General features: G+C 35.4%; 1 protein-coding gene across 1 annotated transcript in view; it reads left to right on the top strand.

The window, feature by feature from the left end:
- The first annotated feature begins 424 nt into the window (after positions 1–424).
- Positions 425–27762, top strand: part of LOC134240789 (uncharacterized) — a 50203-nt gene continuing 22865 nt past the window's right edge. The window contains exons 1-4 of the mRNA XM_062722869.1: positions 425–544; positions 19015–20492; positions 20932–21113; positions 22662–22885. Of these exons, the coding sequence (XP_062578853.1) occupies positions 19343–20492; positions 20932–21113; positions 22662–22885 (1556 nt within the window). The 5' untranslated portion in view covers positions 425–544; positions 19015–19342. The remainder of the gene's footprint in view (positions 545–19014; positions 20493–20931; positions 21114–22661; positions 22886–27762) is intronic.

Here is a 27762-nt window from a genome sequence, read left to right as displayed (position 1 = left end):
AAAATATATTTACAGACGTTACAGTCGATATAGTTTTCTTGGAAAAGTAAATTCAGCCTGGTGTTAGACAGGGTGAACAGGTGAATTATCCTTTGGTTCTAAGTTGTGCAGTTTTCAAAGTTGTTGGAGGGTTGATTAAAACAAGTTTTATTATTACATTTGCTTGTTTTACTGGTTAGTGTAGTGCCCACTTTATATTCTATTGATTTTAATTATTTGGTACTTATCTACATCGGGATCGTTCCGCTATTTGATCGAGATCGGTTTCTTTGTCGATTGTGCATTTCCGATCGAGCTCGAAATCCGCGTAAATTTATTTTGACGGAAGTAACTTAGTAGTTAGTAAGTTTAGTCTAAGTTATTCTAACTGAGTTTAAGTCTTTAGACAACATGATTTGCCATCATTTTGTAAACAAATATTGAAATTGGCCCTGTGGTTCTTGAGAAAAAGTCGAAAAAATGAGTGGAAAAATATAGATAGACGATAGACAGACGCAGGACACTCTTTGATCAGAAAGGCTCTTTGGAGCCTTCAGCAGTTCAGGTGAGCTAAAAATTGGAGAGGGTTACATGTACAGAAATAAGGTATTTAATCCTAAATAGCAACAGATTTGATGGAATTGTACATGTATACATATCAGATGTGTAGGAGTTGAATACTTTGTATATTTAGACATGAATCCCATTTATTACTAGCATGAAGGGTGGGATGTGTTCTAATTTATGACCTTAAATTTTGGTAAGAGTTATCTCCCTTTATTTTTGATTAATAATAATAAAAGAAGAATCAATTTGAAAAAATTATTTTAAATTGCCATTCTATTTCGAATGTTTCAATGCATCTTTCCACTGCAATATTTAATGATATTATTTGAATTTTTATTTTCCAAAAAAAACTTCTTTAATGCAATCTTTGTCAAGTAATTTTAAATGCTTAGTTAGTGAATTTTTTTTAACTTTCTCATGGGCAATGATTTTCTACTATAAAATGATTTAAGTTAATATCAGATTGAAAGTATTATGTACTTGATGGACATTTAACAGGTCCGACACAATCTTTTGATTAAGCTATATAGCTTTATTTAGCTACATATAGCTTTATTAAGCTATTCAGAATGGCTTGATCAAGCTATTTTATCAGACTTTTTTCTCAAATGTGTTATTTTTCAAGCATGTGCAAAAAGTCGCACCTTAGTGCAGTGGAAATATTAAACTTTGAACTCTTCTGAATACAATGCATGTGTAGCATTGTTAATTTCTGAGCATGTAAATACTAAATAATTAATATTCCATCCACAAGACCTGTACTATATTCCTTTTCTTTTAAATGAAAACACAGCGTAAAGTTCACAATTTATTAATGACGATAAATCCAAAGCATAGCATATAAACAAAACAAACAAGTGACTTGGTCAAAACTTTCCTAACTACTACTGCGCTTCTACAATATCTCCCCTTATATACTGAAAAACTTACTCCTCCCATGACGCAATAATCTAACTCCTCTTTCCAAAATGGGTGTTGCTAAAACGCGGAACGGAAAACGGAACGGAAAGCGGAACGGAATGGAAAACGGAAAATTTTTGTCAAACAAATAACATAGATTCGATATAAATCAGATAAAAGAGCAATATTCTTGTTGTAAAAATCATTTCTGATAAAAATTTATTGTAAACAATTATATATTCATGAGTCATACACAACTTCCGTGGAAAAAGTGGTACTGAAAGAAATTTGACCCCCCCCCCCCCCACACACACACACACACACACACACACGAAATAGGATTTTCGTGTTTGGGCAAAGGACATATCACCCTTTTTTTGGGTTTGTCAAATTTGTTGTATGTTGGAAAATTTGTACTGACCCCCCCCCCCCCCTTCTTTCAATTTGTTTCCAATGTCAATGTCTGTAAAGACAAAAATAACTATTTATGATATTCAGATTATGCACGCGCAGTGTCGAATTCGCGAATCTTGAAAGGGGGAGTGGCAGTTCCGGGTCTATGTAGAGGCCCACAGTCACATTAAAAATTGATTTATTAAACCTTATGTGTATTTTGAATACAAAAGGGGACAGACCTATTACAACTTCTCAAACCTTTCCGATGAGTGGAAAAACAAGCTCATTTTTACGGGGTCATTCATATACCCCCCCCCCCCCCAAACATACACACAGTTTTCCCACTTTGTCTTTCCAGAATTTAAATACATAGAAAATGTCTCTATTTTGAATAAAATTTTAACAACCAGTGTGTATAAGAGATGTTTCTTCGAGCTTGCCGTAAAGGTTTGCCCTAAACGTATTATCTTAATAATTTTTTTTACGTTTTATTTCTCTTTCATGGTTCATTTAGATTGATTGTATACTGTTTAACGTCCCTCTCCAGAATATTTCACTGATATGGAGAAATAACCGTTGCCGGTGAAGGGCTGCAAATTTAGGCCTATGCTCGGCATTTACGGCCTTTGAGCAGGGAGGGATCTTTATCGTGCCACACCTGCTGTGACACGGGGCCTCGGTTTATACGGTCTCATCTGAAGGACCGCCCCATTTAGTCGCCTTTTACGACAAGCAAGGTGGTACTGAGAACCTATTCTAACCCGGATCCCCACGGGAATGGTTCATTTAGATATCAAATATTTGATCCCCCAGTCATAACCTTTTTACTACGGAAATGTTCGTTTAAGTTGACATCCTCACACTTTTTGTGAATGTAATTAATGTAGTAAGTTAGTGTAAAAAAATAGTATTGAAAGATGTTGGAATTGGAACCTATCCCCCCTCCCGAATCAAACAATTGTTTTCCTTTTGTGTTTTATCCCCCTCCCCCCCCCCCCCTCTCGAATCAAACAATTGTTTCTTTTTGTGTTTTTGCTTGTCAAATACTTTTCAAGTTCGTTTATCCCCCCCCCCCCCCCCCCTTTTCAAATTCGATTCTAGGTGACTGCTATATGTTAGCGATTTTCGTAAAAAAAAAAAGAGACGGAGCATGATAAAATCAACTTGTATTTAATAGTGGGGGATTGAATATGTACAAAATATATCGTTTATGATAAATTTTGTGTATTTTAAGTGATTTAATCCAAAATAATATATTCCGTTTTCCGTTCCGTTCCGCTTTCCGTTCCGTTTTCCGTTCCGCGTTTTAGCAACACCCTTCCAAAATAACTCCTCCCGGGAATACAAATACAAAATCTAGGTCAGTGCAGAGTAAACGAAATAAATAGGTTACTGAATTACACGTTAGCCAAAATAATAAAATACTATAGTTAACTTTAAATGATTAAACAGTTTATACAAAATAATGAATAGACATAGATATGATAAATCTGCTACACGCAAGTCAAAAAAATATTAGCAATTAAATTAACAATAACAAATATAGAAAAATGCCAATTATGCACAATATTTACAATATTTACAGTCAATATTTCACAAATTTTTAACTTTTGCCATTGTTCTGTCTTTTTAGAGCATCCAGGAATACGGGAATCTCCTGTAGGGCTTCCTCTGTCACTTTAGATATATCGACTCCTTTCAGATCAAGTCCCTCTGAGAAATAAATGTCCAGAGATCGGTCTTCACTTGACACTTCACCATTTTTGTACTTAATAGTTTTCGTCATTGTTATTCCTATCGTATGTGTCACTGTCACTAAATGGTCATCCTCATCCTGTTCGTCTGCGATTTCGTCCTCATCTTCGAATTCGTCGCTTGATATCTCAATCAGATCGCTTTCACAGTATTTCATAGTGTCACTGTCACTCACTGTGTCCTTTCGCACTTCCATAACGAAATCTTCTTCATCACTGGATACGTCACTATAGTCTGGATGTTTAATAATTCTTTCATTGTAATCCATGACGAAAAGTTTACAAATCAAAAGCACTTAAATCGAATTCACTAATTAACTGTTTACAAAAATCTTCATGTCTGGCAGTAACATGTCTCTTCAAATTATCAATTCTGTTGAAACGTTCATTACAAAATCCACATGGGAACAATTTTACGGCATCTTCATGAAGTCTTTTGAAATGTCTTTTGAAATGTCTTTTGAAATTGTCTAATCTTGTGAATAATAAACCACACTTTTCACATAATACTGTCCTCATAACGTTTTATATGGCCCTTCCCCGACTTGTTTTTGTAGATGTACCCCGTTTTTGTGTATCACGTGACTGGTCGGTCGGAGGAGGCTCTGCAGCTGGAATACACGGGCCGTGGTTTGTCTTTGGCGCGCTAACTTTTCTCATGGCTGCGCGGGGATACGGCGGTCTCTTTTGAAGTTGAGGAGGGATCTAGCTCTGGCGTCTCTGTAGTTTTCTCGGGTATTTCCTTGATTATGAGGAGGTGTTTTAGTTTTAGCTGTGCAGTTTTCCGTATTTGGAATGATTTTAGGTTGTCTGTGTGTACAATTACGGGATAAGATTTCCTTGAATGTCTGATTTCAAATAACTCATCACTTAATTTTTTAGTAATAATCCAGGGTCCAGTCCAGTTCCGTGCTAATTTAAGCTTCGTTCCCACTATTTGTTTTGGCTGAAATCTTCTCACAATATCACCTTCATTGTAAGTTTTTCGTACGGCAGTTTTATCGTAATTTTTCTTTTGCCTCCCAAAGTTCTGTCTCGTGCTAATTTGTGAACTAATTCTAAATTTTTACACAAACTTTTCACATATTTTGTCTCTGTTATCTTTTCTCCTTTTCCGATTTCCAGCGATTCTGTTTGTAAATCTATGGGTACAGTCATCTCGGAACCAAACATCATACGGTAAGGTGTAATTCCAGTTGTGTCGTGTACTGACGAGTTATAAGCCATCACGACACAATCTATGTAATCATCCCAGTCAGTTTGTTTCACATTTATATACTTTGACAACATCTCTTTAATTGTTCTGTTTAGTCTTTCCACCATTCCGTTGGATCACGGATGAAATGCAGTTGTTCTTGTTTTCGCAATATCAAACATTGAACACAAATGTTGAAACACTAAACTTTCAAATTGTACACCTTGATCACTATGAAATTCATATGGAAATCCGTATCTTTTAATCCATCCCCGGAAAAAGACAATAGCTATTTTTTTTGCCTCCATGTTCGGTATAGGAAAAATCTCTGCAAATTTTATAAAGTAGTCCGATATAACCAAAATATATACATTGTCATTTGCAGTTTTAGGAAATGGTCCGGCTATATCTGCTGCGACTCTTTCAAATCTTCCACCAGCAATATAAGTTTCCATATAATTCCGCCTTATTCTTCCTGGATTTTTCCTTTCTTCACATGCATCACAGGACTTAACATAATCACGCACACTTTGTTTCATTCCCGGCCAATGATATGAAGAAAGTAAAGCTCGTTGTTGTGTTCTGTAAATTCCCATATGTCCAGAGGTACTGTAAATCACTATTTATTCGCGAGAACTTTATTTTCGCGTTACTACTCGAGACTATATGCTCAAAAATTCCATTCTCACGTTTAATAGTATTCCTTAAGATTATATAGAGGAATGACCACAATTCGTGAAAATTTTATCTCGCTTATAAAGAGTCTATGACTATCTCACGAAAATAAGGTGTCGCGAAAATTAAGTGATCTACAGTAGGTGCATCATGTAAATGCTACATGACATCCTCGCATATTCCTTTAGGAGTACAGATACGCAATCTATTCTTTTCCTTTTCTATCCAAAGAACACACAGTACATTTTCATGAATCCGAAGTAATTCCCAACGTGCATACCAATATTAACACTCAGGGTTTAAGTGTGAAATTTCCTGATACGAAGGCTTATTTTCTTTTTATGTGTTTTTCAAATAACTTCAAAATGGGGAAAATTCCGTCATCATCTTCTCGTACCTTTCGTATGTTTTCGAAAGTTAACTTAGATGCTGGCATTTCTATGCCTTTGGCTCGCTTTGGTCTGTTCTCCATGCGTCCTTTCTTCTTAGTTTTCACTTCAAAACAATTTTCCACACTGAATAAATTCTCAATATCACAAATAATATTTTCGGTAGGTGTAATATCAATGTCAACAGTACACTTTCTTAATTCATTCACATGCGATTGTTGTTTTCCATCATAGACATCGTTGATTTTGCGATTGCATTGCCTGCATACGTCCTCACTGTCATGTTCACTTGGTTTAGGTAATCGGGATAATGCGTCCGCATTACTGTGATTTCTCCCTGGTCGATGTATAATTTTAAAGTCATATGCTGATAACTGTTGAAGCCACCGACAAACCTGTCCATCTGGATCTCTAAATCTGTGTAGCCAAGTTAAGGAACCATGATCAGTCCGTAAGATAAATTCTTGTCCAAGAAGATGATGTTTAAAGTGTTTCACAAAGAAAACAAAGAAAAGCTAACATTTCTTTTCTAGTAACACAGTAATTTTTCTCATGAGATGTTAACGTTCGGCTAGCATACTGCATCACTTTTTCTTCACCATTTTGAATTTGCGACAATACACAACCAATCGCATCATTACTAGCATCGGTATCTAGCATAAATGGTCCACCGTCTACATCCGGATATCCAAGAATTGGAGAATGCATAAGTTTGTCTCTAAGTTCATGAAATGCATGATCACATTCAGGAGTCCAGTTCCACATACAGTTTTTCTTAGTTAAGGGATGAAGGCATTTTGCTATTTCTGCAAATCCTTTAATAAACTTCCGATAATAAGACATAATACCCAGAAATCTTCGTAGGTCAGTCACATTTCTAGGAATCCCTATATTCTTTATTGCCTCGATTTTCTTAGGATCTGTATGCACACCATGTCTTGAAACTACGTGTCCCAGGAATTCTATTTCCTGTCTAAAGAAAAAGCATTTTGTTGGTTTTAATTTCAGGTTCGCTGAGACCAATCTGTCACAAACTTGATTAAGATTTTCAAGATGTTCTCGGAAACTCTTGCTGAACACGATAATGTCATCCAGGTACAGTACAGCAATATTCCACTGCAATCCATGGAGAGCTTTTTCTATTATCCTGGCGCATTACACAAACCAAATGGCATAACATTATATTGATAGAATCCTCCTCTTGGAGTAGCAAATGCTGTTTTCTCCTTGTCTGCTTCTGACATCGGTACATGTACTTGATGATACACCATATTTAAGTCTAGCGAAGTAAACCACAATGATCCAACCAAAGCGTCTAAGTTGTCATCTATTCTTGGAATTGGATATGCGTCCTTTATCGTTCTTGAATTAAGTCTTTGATAATCCATGCACACTCTCCACGTCTTAAAATATCTTTCTTTTGCACTAACACAAGCTGAGATGACCACGGACTGTGGGATTTTTCTATAATCCCCAAGTCTTCCAATTTCTGAATCTCGCTATCCAGAATATCACGCTTAAATAAAGGCATATGCCATGATGCCTCCTTAAAAGGTCGCTCGTCATTCAAAACGATATGATGTTCTCCCAGAGATGTCTGTCTTAACTGTCCATTAGAATCAGCAAATGTAGTAACACGTTTCTGCAGAAACTTCTTAAACAAAACTGCCTCTTCATCACAGAGGTGAATTCGACCTTTTTCAAACACAGGAATTAAGTGATCTGGTAACTCCTTTGGACCGTTTTCCTCCACTAGATTAACTTCACTTGAATTAAGGCGCTCACTACTGGACACTTTAATCACAGGAGAAAATATTGCAATTTTAACACTGTGTTTAACTGTCACATCCGATCTCCCTGGATTGATTAATCTCAAGTACCCTTCTAAGCTGTTTGCGCTCAACAGTGTTCTCGCCACTAGTAATCCATGTTGGTGTAGAAAATTCGACAATACAACTGGTATTCCTTCTTTATTTTCTGAGTATGAAAATTCTGTTCGAATTACCACTTCATGTCATGATGGCACGGAAACATCCTCTTTTGCTTTAATCCAGTTTGTACGTCTAAGACGTGCTATTGTATGGAACTTTAACAAGTAATCCTCCCTTCTCGTGATCCCAGTTACATCTAAATTTTGAATAAAAGTATACTCCTAGTAGATTTTGAGAAACTCTACCGACAAATACTCTTAAATCCGTCTCAAAGTTGAAAGACATGTACGCTGTTCCTATCACAATTAAATCTTGGCCACTAGCAGTCATAAATCTCTTTTTAGCTGGCTCCAGCACTGGTCGATTTTCAGGAGGAATTTCATTGAATAGCTCTTCAGTTATAAAGGTATTCTTCGCCCCGGTGTCTACTTTCCACGTTACTGATGTGCCCTGAATCAAACCATCGATGTAGAACCCTATCTTGTTCTTACTGGCTTCGATTTTAAAACAAGATGGAAAATTTGCAGATTCTTCTGTCATCTCTCTTCTAATTTCAGCATCAAATCCCCACTCTATGAAAGTATTATCATCATTATTGGTTCCTTGATAGATAGAAGATGAAGAATTTGCATCAAAATCGGTGCCAGGCCAGTTTATGTAGCCGTCCGACGCATGGCCTACTGCCTCAGCGCCGCTGCATTTCCCTGAGGAACTGCTCCGCCATTCTCTCTCTTTACAACTGGTCTAGTTTTAGGACAACGGTTACCTTCTAACCCACGTGTATAGCATCTCCTTTTAATGGTGTTCACCTGTAGGTTTCTTGTATTTTGATAACTTTTATCTCCTACCTGATATGTAGGCTTTGCATTCACAGCATAAATATCTTTTCTCGGTGTTCTAGAATTCTTTACAGATTGTTCCTCGCCTACCCGGATACATTCCTCTTGCATGGCTGAAGTAACTGCTTCTTGAACTGTTTTTGGTCGCGTTCGCTTAACTGCCATTCTGAACTCTTCGTTTTCAGAACAATTGTCAAGAAATGTCTTGAGACTGTTTTCCTTGATGCAGGCTTGGTAACCAGGATAAGCTCTTCTGTATAGATCTTCTATAGCTTGTCCGTAATCCCTGAATGTTTCATTGGCACGCTTTCGCCGCAATTTCGCTTCAGCAATGTAGCTATCCTTTTAGGCTGTGTGTCCAAATCTCTCATTTAATGCATCTGTCAAAAGCTTATAATTCCCCAAGATATTGTCTGGAAGTCCGTACGCATATGTCTCTGCCTGACCACGTAAAGTGGTCAACAGCACACCTCTTTTCCTTTGCCTAGTCCACTGGTTTAAAGAAGCAACATTCTCAAAATATCTATAGAACTCCGTCCAGGTAGCTGCTCCATCTCTGGAAAATGTTCGCTTAACTGGAATACTTACACTGCTTCCAGCTTGATTAGTAATTCTGGGTGTCGATATTGTCGATATCCGTCTCCTGTTCTTTCTTTAGATTTCCAAAATTTACACAAAACACTGATCAATATGACTACTATGACCAGAAAAACGGATATAATGATCAACTCTCACGTAGCCCACAATACTAATTCCCCTGGAAAGAATCTATAGGCCACAAACGATAGAGATGTACAAAGTGAAATCAATCCGAACCAAAATCCAAGTAGGTATCTCCATCCTGCCGAATTCTCTACATTTTCTTCCTGTGTAGCTATATCCGTTTCCGCTACTGGAGTATTTAGGTCGTCTCCGTAAATCGGACAAACGGGTGAATCGGCCTCATTGAATTCTGTCAATAGGTTTCGACGTACAGCACTACGCAGGGGAGTTTGTGGAATATCCGTGGTTCCTCGAGGCGTAGTCATCTTAATTTTATTTTCCTCCAAAGGTTGCTTATAAAGAAAGCAGATAATTATGACATGTGTCACTAAAACGGCACTTACAAAGATATCCAGCCTGGCAAAATTCTAAAACTATTTACACACTTAAATCCATCGAATTCACACAAATTTTTATCGGTGTGACACAGATGTTTCCTTGTATGCCTTAATACGGCAGCCGCAAAATGGACACTTGTAAAATTCACTTTTCCCTCCGTTTGTTGTTGCAATGCACTGACGATTCTCGGCTTTCATAAACATAACAAAGCAGTTGGGGCATTTCTTTCGTTCACTTACGTCAATTTGCTCAATAAGAATAAAATTTCCATTTTCCGAAATGTCATAATAATTCACAAATCTTTGTTGTCTTTGCATATCCATAATTATGAATTAGTAAATCCCACAAGAATGAATTATCACTGTAACAATTCCAAGTGTAAATCCAGTTTTCTTTTTAATCCATATCACCATTAACGAAAATTGTATCCCACCACTTCCACCACTTGTAGCATTGTTAATTTCCGAGCATGTAAATACTAAATAATTAATATTCCTTCCACAAGAACTGACTTCCTTTTCTTTTAAATGAAAACACAGCGTAAAGTTCACAATTTATCAATGACGATAAATCAAAAGCATAGCATATAAACAAAACAAACAAGTGACTTGGTCAAAACTTTCTTAACTACTACTGCGCTTCTACAATATCTCCCCTTATATACTGAAAAACTTACTCCTCCCATGACGCAATAATCTAACTTTCTTTCCAAAATAACTCCTCCCCGGGAATACAAATACAAAATCTAGGTCAGTGCAGAGTAAAAGAAATACTGTAAAACACTTTTTATTCCCGAGAACTTTATTTTCGTGTAATTACGCGAGACAGTGTGCTCGTGAAAATTTAATTCTCGCGTATAAAAGTATTCCTTAAGATTATATAGAGCAAGAACCACAATTTGTGAAAATTTTGTCTCGCTTATCAAGAGTCAATGACTATCTCGTGAAAATAAGGTGTCGCGAAAATTTAGTGATCTACAGTATATAGGTTACTGAATTACACGTTAGCCAAAATAATAAAATACTATAGTTAACTTTAAATGATTAAACAGTTTATACAAAATAATAAATAGACATAGATATGATAATCTGCTACACATGGAAACATTATTTACCAAATTGCGTCCTCTTGAGGGACTTTGTACTCAAAAGTTTTAAAAGTTTTGGGGCTATTGATGAGTGACCACACAGTTATTTCTTGAAAAAAAATTATAAAGGAAGTCAGTTATGACCAACAGGATACTATACAGTTATTGACTGGGTATGAGGGCAACATATGATTTGTTGGACCTGAAGGTGAAAATGTTGGCCGAGGCCGCAGGCCAAGGGCAACATTTTCACCTTCAGGTCCAACAAATTATATGTTGCCCGAAACCCAGTCTATAACTGTTTTGTTATACCCTTCACATAAGATATATACATATTAAAATACAAAGTGAAGACTTAAGAACAGATTTAATCAAAAATATTTTACACAATAAATTTATCTGCACTTTTTGGCTTCAACAATTAAAAAAACTTTACAAACAATAAAAATATCAACTATGTTATTAAAATAACAGAGAAAGTAATAATTAAATAACAGAAATAATAAACGACAACTTTTGCAGCAGTAAACTTCGGTTACTTCCGTGACGCCGAAATTGAACGAAAATTATACCTGTGACGTAACAGTGACGTTGCGGTCTAACAATTCTTATGTAGGACCGGTCAATAGTGAAATTGTTAGACCGATGTATTTAACATTTCTTTTGTTGGACTTTTTATTGGTAATAAATATATAGAATGATATTTATAAGGGTATAACAATAGTAATTGATTGGTAACAGTTTAGCACAATGAGAGGCAATCATACTTACCCACACCTCATCGCACACAAAGTAGTGGACAGTTACTCAAACAATGGAAATTCATATTTTGCTTAAAAGTATTCAACAGCTGCAATGTTGGAATTCCTATGATTTAGGTTGTATTTTCGATAGTCCATATTTCACATATGAATAGTCAAATACTTGCGACTTTTTGTTTATCAGGTCCAGCACATTTACCCGCAGAAGGATAAAACGTACGCTCAACTAAGACCTCGGGTACCCCGCAAATAGTTCGTCATTTTGCGTAGTAATAAAACATTACAAGAACTCTTCAGACATTAAAGGCACAAAAGTAAATTCATCGATATCAATACGGAGAACTCAGGTCACCTTATATATTGATTGAATTTTATATAAAAGACAGTTTTCTTTGTCTTACTCCAAAATAATCATATTTATAACTTTATACAGATATACTTTCTAATATTTATGTGTTAGCAGAAACATGAAAGTAATTAGGGGAACCAGAGGTCACCTTATATTGAGCATCTGTAACTGATAAGCTAGGGGGTGTCCACACTGTGGCTCTAACCTACAACCCTCAGATTTAAAATCCAACGCTCTACCGACTCAGCTAAAGGATTAACCCACTAGCTAGTGCCAGTAGGAGTGTGGCCTCACTATTTACAACACATAGCTACTTATAAACTCTGTTACACATCATTAGGGAGATCATAGGTCACCTTACATTTTAAATTACTAGGGGAGCCATAAATAACCTTTTATTGCACATCATAAGGGGGAACTGAGGACTACTTATATAAGTACATCATTTTGGGTACCAGAGGTCACCTTATACTGTACATCAATAAGGAGACCAGGTGACACCTTAAATTGTACATCAGTGGGGGGTGCATATGACACCTCATACTCTACATCAATAGGGGTACCAGAGGGCACCTTATACTGTACATCAGTAGGGGGAAAAGAGGTCACCTTAGATTGTACATCAGAAGGGGGACCAGAGGTCACCTTATATTGTACATCAGTAGGGGTACCAGAAGTCTCCTTATATTTTACATAAGTAGTGGGACCAGAGGTTACCTTATATTGTACATTTGTAAAGGGACCAGAGGTCACTTTATATTGAACATCAGTAAGGGGACCAGTGGTCACCTTATATTGTACATCAGTAGGAGACCAGAGGTCACTTTATATATATTGTACATCAGAAGGGGGACCAGAGGTCACCTTATATTGTACAACAGAAGGGGGAACCAGATGTCACCTTATATTGTACATAAGTAGGGGTACCAGAGGTCAACTGATATTGTACATCAGAGGGGACCAGAGGTCACCTTATATTGTACATCAGAAGGGGGAACCAGATGTCACCTTATATTGTACATCAGTAGGGGTACCAGAGGTCAACTGATATTGTACATCAGTAGGGGACCAGAGGTCAGCTTATATTGTACATCAGAAGGGGCCTGGGGACCAGTGGTCACGTTATATTGTACATCATTTAGGGGAGGACCAGAGGTCACCTTATATTAGAATTAGTAGGGAGACCAGAGGTCACCTTATATTGAACATCAGTAGGGGGACCAGAGGTTACCTTACATGATTGTACATCAGTAGGGGGACCAGAGGACACCTTATATTGTACATAAGTAGGGGGACCAGAGGACACCTTATATTATACATCAGTAGGGGGACCAGAGGACACCTTATATTGTACATAAGTAGGGGGACCAGAGGTCATCTTATATTGTATATCAGTGAGGGACCAGAGGTCACCTTATATTTTACATCAGGTCACCTTATATTGTGCATCATTTGGGGGACCAGAGGTCACCTTGTATTGTACATCAGTAGGGAGACCAGTGGTCACATTATATTGTACATCATTAGATGGATTATAGGTCACCTTACATTTTAAATTAATAGTGGGCCATAGGTAACTTTTTATTACACAACATAAGGGGAACTAAGGACACCCAGTATTGTACATCAGTAGGGGGACCAGAGGTAACCTTATATTTTACATCAGTAGGGGGACCAGAGGTCACCTTATATTATACATCAGTAGGGGTACCAGAGGTCACCTTATGCCCTGTTCACACGGAGAATTTAATTCGAATTAAACATTAAGTTACTGCGAATTAGCTTCGCTCAGTACTCACACGGAGAATTTAATCCGAATTAGTATAATTCGAATTAGTTTACTGCGCATTAAATTACTTCGCATTAGCTCCGTGTGAATGCTAAGCGAAGCTAATTTTCAAGAATTAAATTCTGACGCATGCGTAATGGCAAAATTTAGTCAAATGCCACTTTTCAGTGGTCAGCTATAGGTACTTGTGCTTTTTTTGAGTGAAAAACAAAGGAAAATTTTGTTAATCATTAAAATGTGTATGCAGACTCTTTGCCATTATGTCAATGGATCTGCTTCTGAATAAGGTGACGTCATTTGCAAATGATGTCATAATAACCGTGTTGACACCGGGCTGCTTAAGTAAAATTTTAATTTGCATTAGTTTACTTCGCATTAGCTGTCGTGTGAACGCAATTTAATTCACATTAGTTTGATTCGCATTAGTTTACTTCGCATTAATTTACTGGAATTAAACTCTCCGGTGAACAGGGCATTATATTGTACGTCATAGGGGGACCAGAGGTCACCTTATATGTACATTGATACAGGGGGACCAGAGGTCACCTTATATGTATATCAATAGGGGACCAGAGGTCAACACAAGGGGGACCAGAAGTCAACTTATATTGTTCATCAAAAGGGGGACCAGAGGTCACCATACATGTAAATCGAATAAAATGCATATTAACAACTCATCTGGTCCCCCTATCGATGTACAATATAAGGTGACCTCTGGTCCCCTATTAATGTATGTAAAAGGTGCTGTCTGTCCTCCCTTTCTTATGTACAATATAAGGTGACTTTTAGTCCCCCTTTTGATGTACAATATAAGGTGACCTCTACTCCCCTATATGTATTGATGTACATATAAGGTGACCACTGGTCCCCTATCGATGTACATATAAGGTGATCTCTGGTCCCCCTATCGATGCACATAAAAGTTAACCTCTGGTTCCCTAAAGATGTACATATAAGTTGACCTGTGGCTCCCTATTGATGTGCAAATTACTAAGGTGACCGCTGGTCTCTGTATTGATGTACAATATAAGTTGACCTCTTGGTACGCGAAAATATACAGTCACCATTTCAACTCGTTGGATAAAGCCAATATGAAATCACACAATTGAACACAGGAAGAAACAAGACCATTCAGTTAAAACTGAAAGGCGGCTTTCAGTGACTTTTCAGTGGCCATTCAGCCACTGAATGGCACATACATTTCAGTGACTTTTCAGTTGCCTTTCAGTCACATTTCAGATACCTTTCAGTCACCATTCAGCGGACACATTTCCGTCATCTTTCAGTGACCTTTCCGTCAACTTTCAGTGACTTTTCCGTCAACTTTCAGTGACCTTTCTGTCGACTTTCAGTGACCTTTCCGTCGACTTTCAGTGACCATTCCGCAATCTTTCAGTGATATTCTAGTCTCAATGTAGCGATTTTTTTCAATAGCTTATTGATTTATAATCAGATATTTTTCCTTAACAATGAGGCGATATTTTGAATAAAGATTTATTATTCAATCTTAATTGTGTGTTTTTTTTCTCACAGTTATTAAATTCTGGTACGTTAAAAAATGTGTCTAAATAATATTACAATTTTAAAAAATAAATGATACTAATTCAAAATGATTTATAATTTTCTAATTTGTTATAGAAAACAAAAAGTTTTGAAGTGATAAATAAAATGATGTTCCGATAATTGAATCAAAATTTAAATAAATACTGTATAACACATTATATGGTGCTTATACGTGTATTTTTCATGGAAATAAGTAGATTTGAATTCATACTATTTACACCTTTTATAAATTTCGTTTCTTAATTGTCAAAACCGCCAGGATATGTTAGCTTTTGTAAAACATCCTTTTAAAATCATTTTATATGGATAGAAAAAAAATCATTTATACATGCCTTTTGTAAAAAAAAAAAAAATATTGTAGATTTATGCTTTTTAAATGATATTGTTGTAAAATTATTCTTCTAAGTTTCTAGATAGAGAATTTACAATGAAACAGGAACAGGTGCCCGTCGCTGATAATTGTCATCATCCCGATAGGAGATGTGTAATTAATCAGTCTGTCCCCAAAATCCGCGCAACTAACATAGAATATACAAACGATATACAAGATATATACACATCACAGCTCCTCGATACACCAGCTGAACCGATTGTTCGATCGATTTCTACAATTTGATTGATTTTAAATCCCTATTAAACAACAAGAAGTCGTAGCGTAATTGATAAGGTCGCGGACACTCACGGTGGAGAACCAGGTTGAATTCCGGCCGTGTCCACAATTTTTTTTTTCATCATTCTTTTCCCCCTCTTTTTTATTCGTAATTAGATAAATTTAATGCTATTATACCAGGAAATAGTGAAATAATTTTTTTAAGTTAAAAAATAAGCCGATTATTCAATAAAAAGATGCAACTGAATGATAACTGAAAGGTCACTGAAATGTATGTGCCATTCAGTCGACTGAATGGAAACTGAATGATCACGGAATGGTCAATGGAAAGGTTCTTTTCAGTGACCTTTCAGTGACCATTCAGTGGGCATTCAGTTACCATTCAGTCGACTGAATGGTGGATTTTCATCCTGTGGAAGATGTTCTATTTATCTCATACGACTTTCGTTTTAACAAAACTAGACTAGTCCCCTGCGAAAATACATGATTGATTGCCAATTCAAATTGATGATGTTTAACTTCATGACGTAGCACCTTTGAAGTTGACATGCCTCGAAAGAAAATAGATCATGTTTAAAATTTAGAATTTTTTGCTATCTGCATAAAAACATTATGTGACCCTCTAGATGTGGTACTCCTATTGATTGTACAAAGTTAGGTGACCACTGGTATGGTCCCCCTATTGATGTACAATAAAGGTGCCCTCTGGTCCCCTAATGTTGTACATATAAGGTGACCTCTAGATCTGGTCCCCCTATTGATTTACATATAAGGTGACCTCTTGTCCCCTATTGATTTACATATAATAAGGTGACCTCTAGATCTGGTCCCACTATTGATGTGCAATATAAGGTGACCTCTGGTCCCCTGTTGATTTACATATAAGGTCACCTATGTGCCCCCCATCGATGTACATATAAATATACCTCTGGTCCCCCTATCGATGTACATAAAAGTCTGGTTCCCTAAAGATATACATAAAAGGTGACCTATGGCCCCCTATTGATGTGCATACAAGGTGACCTCTGGTCTCCCTATTAATGTACATATAAATTAGGGATGTCAATGAATAGTCGACTATTGGTCTATCGGTCGAATGGACTGACGATTGAATAATGAAACGATATTCGAATATTTAATAAATGCAAAAAAAAAGGAGGTGTAAAAGAATTCTCAACTCAGAATTGTAAAGCATCATTCCTCAAACCATTGTAGTATCCATCCTCAGACGAATAAGAGCTAAAGTCATTACATAAATAAGTTTCACATAGTACACAAGACATGGAAAGTACAGTAATTACATACCACGATAATTATTCCTCAATTACTGACCTTTTTTTGGGTATTGTAGTAAATTATGCAGAGCTTTACTGGACTTTGAAAAGTATTTATTGGACTTGTACCAATTATAAATTTATTTATTACCTCTAAGAATGTTTAAACTATGCTATAGGAACACAGCATAGCCGTGAAGTTTGAAACTTCGATAATTATAAAACAATAATCTCCTCCCCTTTTCCAATTTATTTTAAAAAAGCTTTATAAACACTGTGCTGACAATTCTTTGACAATTCTCTAGGCATACTAGAACAAAAGAATGTACAGATCAATTTATGAATGTGACTTACGAAAGTTCATAAATTTTGGAGAATCAATTGCTTGTGTAAATCTATTTCATTTCTACATCTTATCCAAACTTAAGGTTCATCTGAATATCTGTGTGTAACACACAGTATAGGTATTTGATGTTACTTTTTACATAAATTTACGAAAAGGGTTTTTGATTTATAAAAACGCTATCGATGAGATTTATTTTCAAAAAATGCTCCGAATAGTCGACTATCGTTCGAATAATGCAATCGAATGTTCGACTAAGGAAAATAAATATTTTGACATCCCTAATATAAATTGACCCTCTAGATGTGGTACTCCCTTTGATTGTACAATATAAGGTGACCACTGGTCCCCTATTGATGTACAATAAAGGTGCCCTCTGGTCCTCTAATGATGTACATAAAAGGTGACCTCTAGACCCCCTATTAATGTGCAATATAAAATGACATCTGGTCCCCTAATGATGTACAATGAAAGGTACCCTCTGGTCCCCTAAAGATGTACATATACAGTGACCTCTGGTTTTCCTTGTAATATACTTTTAAGGTGACCTATAGATCTGCTCCCCCTATTGATGTACAATATATGGTGACCTCTGGTCCCCAATTGTTTTACATATGAGTTGACCTCTTGTCCCCTCATCGATGTACATATAAGGTGACCTCTGGACCCTCATTAATTTACAATATAAGGTGACCTCTGGTCCCCCTATTAATGTACAATATAAGGTGTCCTCTGGTCATATAAACATTTTGTTACTTCTGGTGTCCGTATAAAGATCATGGAAACAAGCGGTAATTTAAACAATAAAATGCTTTCTTTGTTTGTTATTACTGGAATTAATGGAAGCAGCTGTTGCAGAAAAAATACATAACCCCCTTACGCGGGTTATGTAAATTTTTTCTGTAAGAGCTGCAACCGTTAATTCCAGTAATAACAAACAAAGAAACATGCCCGATAGTTGTGAACTGAGCAAGGGGACCTAGGGCCTAGTTGAGTGTACGTTTTATCCTTCTGCACAATACCCTGATAAAGGTATATAGCTTGATTAAGCAATATAGCTTTATCAAGGTATTACAAATACCTTGATCAAGGTATTTTATGTAATGAAAATTCAAAAAAATCTTAGAAATTTAAATACTGAAAGGCGAGTTCTGAGTTGTTGTCAGTAAATTCACCCATGCATGTAAAGTACTTGAACACAAAGACATCAGTATAAAAGCATGTCGTGTGAGGAGACGTTCCTTTATGCTTTCTTTTTGATACCAGAGTGCTTTTCATGCACGAGTAGACACACTGATATTTAATATCATATTAAATTATATTATATTTGCATATTGTTCAGACAAGTATTTTTATGACCTTTGGTCTTTTATTATAACCATTAAAAGGCATATTATTAAATATTTTGCAGATTTTAATGTTTAATAGTAGATTTACTTGTAAATTGTGCCAATGATTTGAAATCATCTCCATGTAACAATAATTTTATTTTTTTACTTTTTATTTTTGTAGATTAAGACTTCAAATCTTTGAAAGGATCATCTTAAATACCATCTAAAGAAACAGTACCCAGTGATGTCATAATGCTTTATTCATCATAGAATGACAATGAAGGGAGTATTAGTATGTGATACTCCCACTGAAATGTCAGAAAAGCTGTCTTATCTTTGGTTTTTATAAAGGAACTGATTAAATCTTTCAAATAATCATTTCAAACTGCTCAAATGATCTAATTAGGAAGACTGTTATTTTCTGCCAGAAGCAAATTGAAGACATCAGTGGTATGTGTACATGTATATGAAATATTACTGTGACTGGGTGTAACTTCTGTATAAAGAAAATGACAGCTGCTACAGTGAATTCTGGTGAGTTGACAGTAAAAGGACCTAGTGATTGGACATCCTCTGTTTTTGAGGATGAAGACAGAGACTTCACAAACACTTGTCGTCGTACAAGAAATGAAAAGAGCTTAGGAAGGCTGGAGAATGTCGAAGACGAGGAAACTGATCAGCCAGTGACTTTAAAGGATGCCCCTCACCTCAACAAAGGGGAAATAGAAAATGACTTAATATTACAGAATATCCAAGAATTTAACGAGCCAACAATAAAAAGAGACAGGCTCCCAGACAATGTAACATTGCCTACAGATTCTGGATACTATTCTCAGAGTGAGGCTGCATCCTTGGACAACTCAGTAACTTCCATAAGAAGTGAAGAACAATCTTCATCTTGCACTGATTCCAGGGAAAACATTAGTCATCCTTCACTTCTTGTGCAAAGTACATGTACATGTAAAAATGAAATTCTAAATTATGTCAAAGAAACTGTAGAGGACATTTTCAAAAAGACCAAAGAGCTTGGATCTAAAATGGTAGGAAAAAGAACAAAGCGAAAAAAGAAAGCAAAACAATCAAAGAAGAAGAGAAAAACAAAAACAGTTCATGGTAGGAAAATCTTCCAACTTCTTAAACCAGTGGCTAGCAAAGCCATCAGCAGAACTCAGAAGTATTCCTTGTTAAATATTCTAAAAAAGGAAATTAGAAGATATTTTCAACAAAAGAGAAAGCATCGGAAATATGGTAGAAGTAAGCTTCTCAGTTCATTTGTAAAGGCAGCAGGAATCTTGGATTGGAATCAAATCTCATTCAAGAATCTCATGACAGTACATGTATATCCAGTACATTGGATGTGTATGCAGCAAGTGCCAGAGAAAATGAATATCGAATGGCTCCGACTCTGTTCCTTTGCTGATGTCTCCTTTCAGAAGGTATCCAGTTTGCGACTAGCTAAACATGGTTTTTACTTCAATAAAGATAGAGGCAGAATTCAATGTTTTACCTGTGATAAAAGCTACACAAAGCAGGGACTTGAATGTACGGAGGACTGCAATGCCAAGTTGAAGACATCACTGCATGAGGACTGGTGCCTGATTGCTGATGGCAATATCCCAATACACCCAACTCCAGGCAGTAGTCTAGGAATATCAGAAGGTTTGACCTTACTTCTGTTATCATTGTAATACATTATAGATACTGGTTTTTTCTGTATACAAGGTTATTTTCACTGTTTCGCACTTGGGAACAATTTTGCATGTTTTAAATTCGCCCAGTTAAAGATCTGCTTAAGAAATTATGTTGTGTTCTTTGAATTCGCCCCATTTTAAATTCATATGTACATTAATATGACATAACATAGAACTCCATACAAGAGTAACACCAAATCAAAATTTATACTTGCCTTGAACTGAACTATTTCTCATTCAGTTTAGCCATACAGTTCATGTGTGTGTTATTGAAGAATAATTTTATGAAAAGAAGGATTATTAACATGCTGAATGCTGTGTACAATTTTTCAAATGAGAAAAAAAAAATAGAATACAAATCTTTCAACATTTTACATTTAATTATGCAAGTTTTTAATGTCTTTTAGATTTACCATCACAAAACAAAAGACCATTCAAAGATGAGACTGGAAGGATTATCACCTGCCAGGGACTCTGTGGCCTGAACACATTTTTTGTGGATCAAGGAAATATGTTGAAAGAATTCCCATCACTCATTGACAAATATAAAAACTTCAATTTAGGAGATGGTTCCATTAATCCATTCCAAGTAAAATATCTTTTGTATATATCTTTAAAGACTTGCATTTTATTGTAAATAGGATAATTAATTGTCGGTCATTTCCAGTGTGGATTCTTATCATGGAGATAGATTTGATTCAAAATTCCATGCAGATGGTAAATTCTTTAATTGAAATAATAAAATTCCAAGGAGTTAAATTATTAGCTTAATGAGCTTTTCTGGACTTATCACATTTTCATCTAAAGAACCACCGGGGCAATTTCAATGAAACTTAAGACACATGATTGTAGTTTGTTCAAACATGTCAAATGAAAGGGCACACCCTATTCCAAGGAGTGAAAATTGGTTTTAGTAATTTTAAAGTTTTCTTCTCAAGAGAAATGTTTTGAAGACATAAACACGCATTTATTTTCATTTGCATTGAAAAAAAATTCCACAATTTCTTGCTAAAAATTGAAATATTTCTGAGACACAATATATCCTTGTGGTAATTTTTTCAGAATAAATTATTTATTTTTTTCAGGTAAAGAATACTTTAAAATATTCAGAAATATTTCATTTTAGGGGGATAACACTTTAGCTCCACACCTCTTCCGAGGTTAGATAATTAAGAAAAAGTAAAAACTGAGAAAGCTTCCTTACATAATGTAGATTCATGTTTTTCAAATTATGACCCCTGGGGGTAGCATGAGGACACAATTAATGGACAAACTAAATTTTACTTAAGAAACTTTTCAGATCTTTCTCTAGAGAACAATAAAGCTATGGTTGATCATTTTATGTGGAGGCATCCTCAGGTAGTTTGCATTAAAAATTGTTCAAATCATGCCCCCCAGGGGTAGGGAGGGGGCATATTTGGTGATCAAATTTTCACATGAGAATACAGTAAAACACACTTATAGCAAATACACTTATAATGAATTGCCGCTTACAGAGAAGTGATTTTCATTCCCCGTTACTTAATTACCGATTGATATTTATAACAAATTACACTTATACATGTAGCAAAGCTAAATCACCTGTCCCTGGCACTTTCAAGTGTTTTACTTTTAAGAGTGTTTCACTGTACATGTATAAATAGTGTAGATTTAAGTATGAACATATCAACCCCTGGTTCCTCCTTGTTATATGCAATTATTTCCAAGCACTCATATATTAAATCTTTTCAATGCTAAACTGATTTCTGCTTCTTTTAAGCCAATGAGCTCATGTGAGCAATGTGGCCCTTGGGCCACTTGCTTTCAACTGATCCTTAAGCAGTTCATTCCACTTATTTATGTATGTTACTTGCTCAGCTGATGGTTTTGGTTTCATAGAAATACTTACATTTACTTGTGTCATGCAAATATGCTTTATGTGAATTGCTGTTAATGTTCATTTCAAAATGAAAATTACCAGAAGTTTTCATGTAGAACAAAAATGAAATCCACATGATAATTGCTTTGGATTTAATTATTTGCAATTCATGAAACTTTTTTTTGCTCAAAATTTTGAAAGTATTTGGATTTTTGAACCAAACTAATAATGATTGACACTCTACATAGTTAAAATATGTACACTGCTTTATATTTTTAGGTCATATTTGCTATGTTAAGGAAAGGGGAGAAGAATTCTGCCAGAGGAATGAGGGAGATTCTTCTACATACAAATCTAATATCACCAAGTGTAACGACCATCAAACAGTTTCATTTTGAATTGATAAATTTTGTGTGTGAACTGATGAAAGGAAAGATAATAGTCAAAGGAAAATGTGCCTGTCCCGTAGAAAGAGTCAACAAAGAAGAACAGATTTATATCTCGTAAGACACATTACATGCCAAAGAAGTAGAATTTTTTGTTTTAAATTAATTTGCTCCTAAAATCAAACTTTGATGGAGAAATATATAAATATATTCTAAAATGGGGGAATATCTGCTGACTTCAAAGCACTGAATATTTTCATAAGCAATGATGCCATCTGTTTGAAATGATGTCAGGAAAATGACATAAATTTAACGAGGCCGAGTCTAATTCGAGTGCGCATCACTTTGCGCAGCTTTTTAATTTCATGCAGTCATTTGTGTGACAGTACACCTTTGAAAATTATTTTGATTTTAATACAAAATTAACATTATCTGTAACTCCTACTGGTCTGAAAATGTGATTTTATGACAATAATAGGAAAAAGAACGTTGAAATGGCCCTAACAACGTCACCGTTTTCGGATTTTTTAAGCAATACATGATGCTGAAAAATGACGCATGACTAGTTGTATGTTCAAGACGTCCATGGATTTTTTATTAAAAACTGATGACAGATCTTCCCAAGAAACATACTAGCAATCTAAAAATTGCTATTTTTACCCCCAAAAAAATTGTATGCACCGATGATTACCTGCAAAGATGTATTTATACTGTAATATGGCAATTTTAGAGGTTAATGGGCTTTAGTAATAAATACCTAGACCAACCTAGATGGTGAACTTTTTTGAAATTTCACAGTTTGGTGACTTTTTACATTAACTTTCATCTACTTGAATGAAAAAGAAATCTCTAGGGCAGAAATACAAAAAATGTGGGGAAAATATGGTAATTCTGCACTTTTCCAACAAATTCCCATAGGGTCCAATAGTAAAGTTTGACAACTTTTGAGATGGCCCCCTAAGAAATCGGGGTGGTAAACATTCGATTTTTTAATCCAAAAACAATAAATATAACAGTAAAAATTAATTATCAAAAAATTATCAAAATCCCTAGGGCTGAAATAATTAGACTCGGCCTCATTAAAATTTCCGTGATTTCTACAGAAAAAGATATATATTACGTTGATATTTTGAGTAAAAGTCACCCAGCGCAGGTCTGTTCAAGCTCAATACATGTATTTTGATATAATATTTAGAATGATAATATCAATGAAATATATGAATATCATTCATGAGTAGGCCTGTGCTGTATAAATTTTATATCTAAAATTGTTAAAATTTTGTCCTTTTTCTAAAAATAGTATGAAATCCAACTAGTTTGTGATGTCATAGAAACAAAATTTGTCAGTAACCTACTTTGAAACCATATTATATTTTGTTAATTTATTATTTCTTATACAATTTATACAATTCAGCACATTCCAAGAAATTTTCAAAATATGACTTTTGTTGGGGCAAAAATATGCATTGTTATACCTTTAAAATTTGTTCCTATACAAATCTGTATGAAAAAAGTCTAACATTTGTAATGTTTTGCTGAGCGGGCAAAAAAAATTGATGTTGGACCGCTGAGCGAGATGTTGGACCGATCGGTGAGATGTTGGACCGCTTACGTCACAGAGTGGCGGAGCTTAATCTCATTTTCAATCGTTGGTGTTCAACAGTGATGGACCTCATGTTACACCACGGAAGACAGTACAAAATACATGTATGTCAAATATAGTAAAATAAAATGAAAGGTATAACAAAACATTTATTAACTGAGTTCTCGGGCAAAATGTGTTTTGTCGACCCTCAAACCAAACTGTCTGCCTTCGGCCTCAGTATAATGTATAATACTAGTATACCGCATACTGTATAATCCCTATTACAGTGTAACTGCCCCGGGCGCTTAGAAAATTGCGGAAAGGGGGCGGTTGTTTTGATATTCTTGCTAGAATTTTGAATGTCATATTTTAACTTCAAGAAATCTTTTGGAAAAAAAACAAATAACAGAGAACCACTAAAAATTGTCTAACCTTCCTTTAAATTACAATAATCCACCCAAATTATGCTATATGATTCATTTTCCAACCTCGAAATTAGGGAATAGACAAGGAGAACAAATTTTGTACTTGTATTATATAATTTTCACTTTCAGAAATACATGGTTAGGTCGTTCTAAAAATCTTTCACTTTCCAGAATATTTTATGTTTGAGTTACCTAATAACAAAGTTTCATTTTCACTTTCTTCATTTTGGCAGACTTTTGATACGACTAGATGATTTTGATCACTGCACAGGGGGCCCTTATTTCCTGACAATTGAAAAAGACCAAGGGGTGGGGCGTTATCAATCAGCCAAACTGTTCATGAAATTTATTAGGACCCGACACTCTTAACCAAACTTTGTCACATTTTTTTAATTTTAATTTTGATTCATACATCATTATATAGTAAAGAGTGTTTCGGCGGTTTTTTAAAAAAACGGCTATATGCCCTAAGGCCCGCCTCATCAGGGGTCCACCTTAGCAGTTGTATTCTTGTGGTAAACGTGATCTAATAATCATATCTCCTATGCTTTTGTGCTTGCTATAAGCTACAACTGGTTCCGATGTAAATATTTCTTTGCATCTTGTGTCTGTTTTCATTTCATTCCAATATTTTAAGATGCGTCTTTTTAATCCTTTGATTCTCGGATTATATTTTGTAACCATAACTAATGGATTGCAGAGTTTAGATTCACTGTTGTTTTTGTTTAGCATCTTATTTCTGTCCGTTCCAGTTACGTCTGTGAAAATAGGGTCTATTTCTGTATCAGAGTAGCCTCTCTTTGACAAGTGTTTCTTGAAGTCTTGTAGGATTGTGCTGAGGGTTGCATTGTCATTGGTATTTCTCATATGTCTAATGCATTCTCCCTTAATGAAACCTTTGAATACTGCTGGGTTGTGAGAGCTTTCTCTGTGTAGATATTGAAAATTATTTGTTGGTTTAATGTACGACTTAATATCTAGTTTGTTGGATTCTTGGAATTTTTTTCCTTTGTACACTGTTGTGTCTAAAAAATTCACAGAATCAGAGATTTCAAAAGTGAATTTCAAATGCGGGTGGCATTGATTGCCAATTTGAAAGAAATCAAGAATTTCATTCTCAGACCCATTGAAAATAATAAAGCCATCATCTCTAAATCTGCCGTGAAACAAGACTTTATTGGCATACTTTGCGCCATGATTGATTGAGTTATCTGGAACATTCTTATATCAGATACCTCAGGGGAAACAGTTGAACCCATTGCGCAACCGATTATTTGTTTGTAATATTTTCCATTAAACTCAAAATAATTATTTTCAAGTATGCACTTTAGAAGAAAACCTCGGGATAAGGCAGATCTGATAAATCTCGTTTGTAATTTCGGTAGGCCTCTTCAACAGCGCTTAATAATTCATCAAACTCCATGTTAGTATACATACTTGTAACATCATAAGTGATCAGTATGATTTGCGATGGTAAGCATAAGGCTTCGATTTTAATGAAATCCGTAGTATCCTTTATGTACGTCTTTTTTGAACAATCGGGATTAGAAAATAATCACAGTAAGCACCAATCCTCTGTGTTGGTGTATCGCATTGTGAAATAATTGGTCGCCCAGGTGGTAGCCGTCTGAGGCTGCAAGTGCCGTTCATAAGGGCAGTCATGATTTTATCTTTGATCTTGTGTATTTTAGGGAGCAAGTATAAATGTCCGCATTTAAGGGACGAATCGCTATCACTTAGATAACGATATGTTTCTTTGTCTAAAGCTCCTCCAATAAACATATCAGATATTTTTTATTGTATGGTATTACGTAAATGTGACAAATCAGGTTTTTCAACTTCAAGGTAGTGTTTTGATTCAAGTTGACGTAAAGCTTCAGTGACATATTTATCTCTGTCCATGATGACCACAGTGTTACTTTTATCAGCTTTTTTGATTACAATATGGCGATTGTTTTTTAATGAGACCAATGCCGCCCTTTCCTGGTTAGTTAAATTATCCCGATATTGTTTTATTGGCATAGATGATAATTCTAATTTGGTTTTGTCAATATAATTTTCAAGAGCACCGCATGCCTGATCGGGTTTATAACCAGTAGATGTTCTGAAGGGATGAAGTTTATTATTTTCCCCGGTATCAAAGAAGAATTTGCATCTGAGTTTTCTAGAAAACTCGTCAAAGTCCTTAAGGAGAAACCTTTTGACATTGCTGCTTTGTGGTGACGGGATGAATTTAAGTCCTTTGGCTAGCAGTATGTATTCGTTATCTTGAAGACCACATGAGGATAAATTAAGAACAAATTTTTTTGCATTTATTACGCTTGCTCTGTGAATACGTTGTTTATGAGCAAATGCATTAGACGCTCTTAATACACTTTTCTTCTGTTTATCTAGACGCCTGAAACGTCGCGCCATTGTTAGAAACGGCTTGAATATCTTATAACTCTAATGGTGTAAGATTGAATTAATTATCTCAGAGGATAAATGATGTTGTTGATAATATAATAAAGCACCACGTCTATTATACGTCTGAGCGTATAAATAGAGGGTAAACCAATAAGTGCCGATTAATTATAATAACACCACGTCTATAATACGTCTGAGCGTATTGATAGAGGGTATAAGGCACATACGTAATAGATAATAAAATTCCCGTGTATAATTTGCAAAGCAAACAAACAAGTGGCACAAAAATTAATCCTGCCGTGCTTACTCGCACTGGCTAAATAAAAGCAATGTCAAGATTAAAGAAGCGCGCAGAAGCGATAAGCCACGCCTCCTTTCAGTCAAACTGAAGCTAATACAATCAACCAATAGGTGACCATGTTGTTGGTCAAATGTTTTAAGAAGTAAAAACACAAGTTCTAAAATAATTAGAGATTATAATATAAGGAATATTGCATTCAAAACAAACAAAGATGTAGCTTCCTTGATAATATCAATGTTATTTAAAACGACAAAGTAGTTAAAATGTACAAGTATTA

This window comes from Saccostrea cucullata, unplaced genomic scaffold, assembly GCF_032062105.1.
Source record: "Saccostrea cucullata isolate Sc308-1 unplaced genomic scaffold, CSIRO_AGI_Scuc_v1 ctg12627, whole genome shotgun sequence".
Classification (NCBI taxonomy): domain Eukaryota; kingdom Metazoa; phylum Mollusca; class Bivalvia; order Ostreida; family Ostreidae; genus Saccostrea; species Saccostrea cuccullata.
This window is presented reverse-complemented; position numbering and strand designations above follow the sequence as displayed.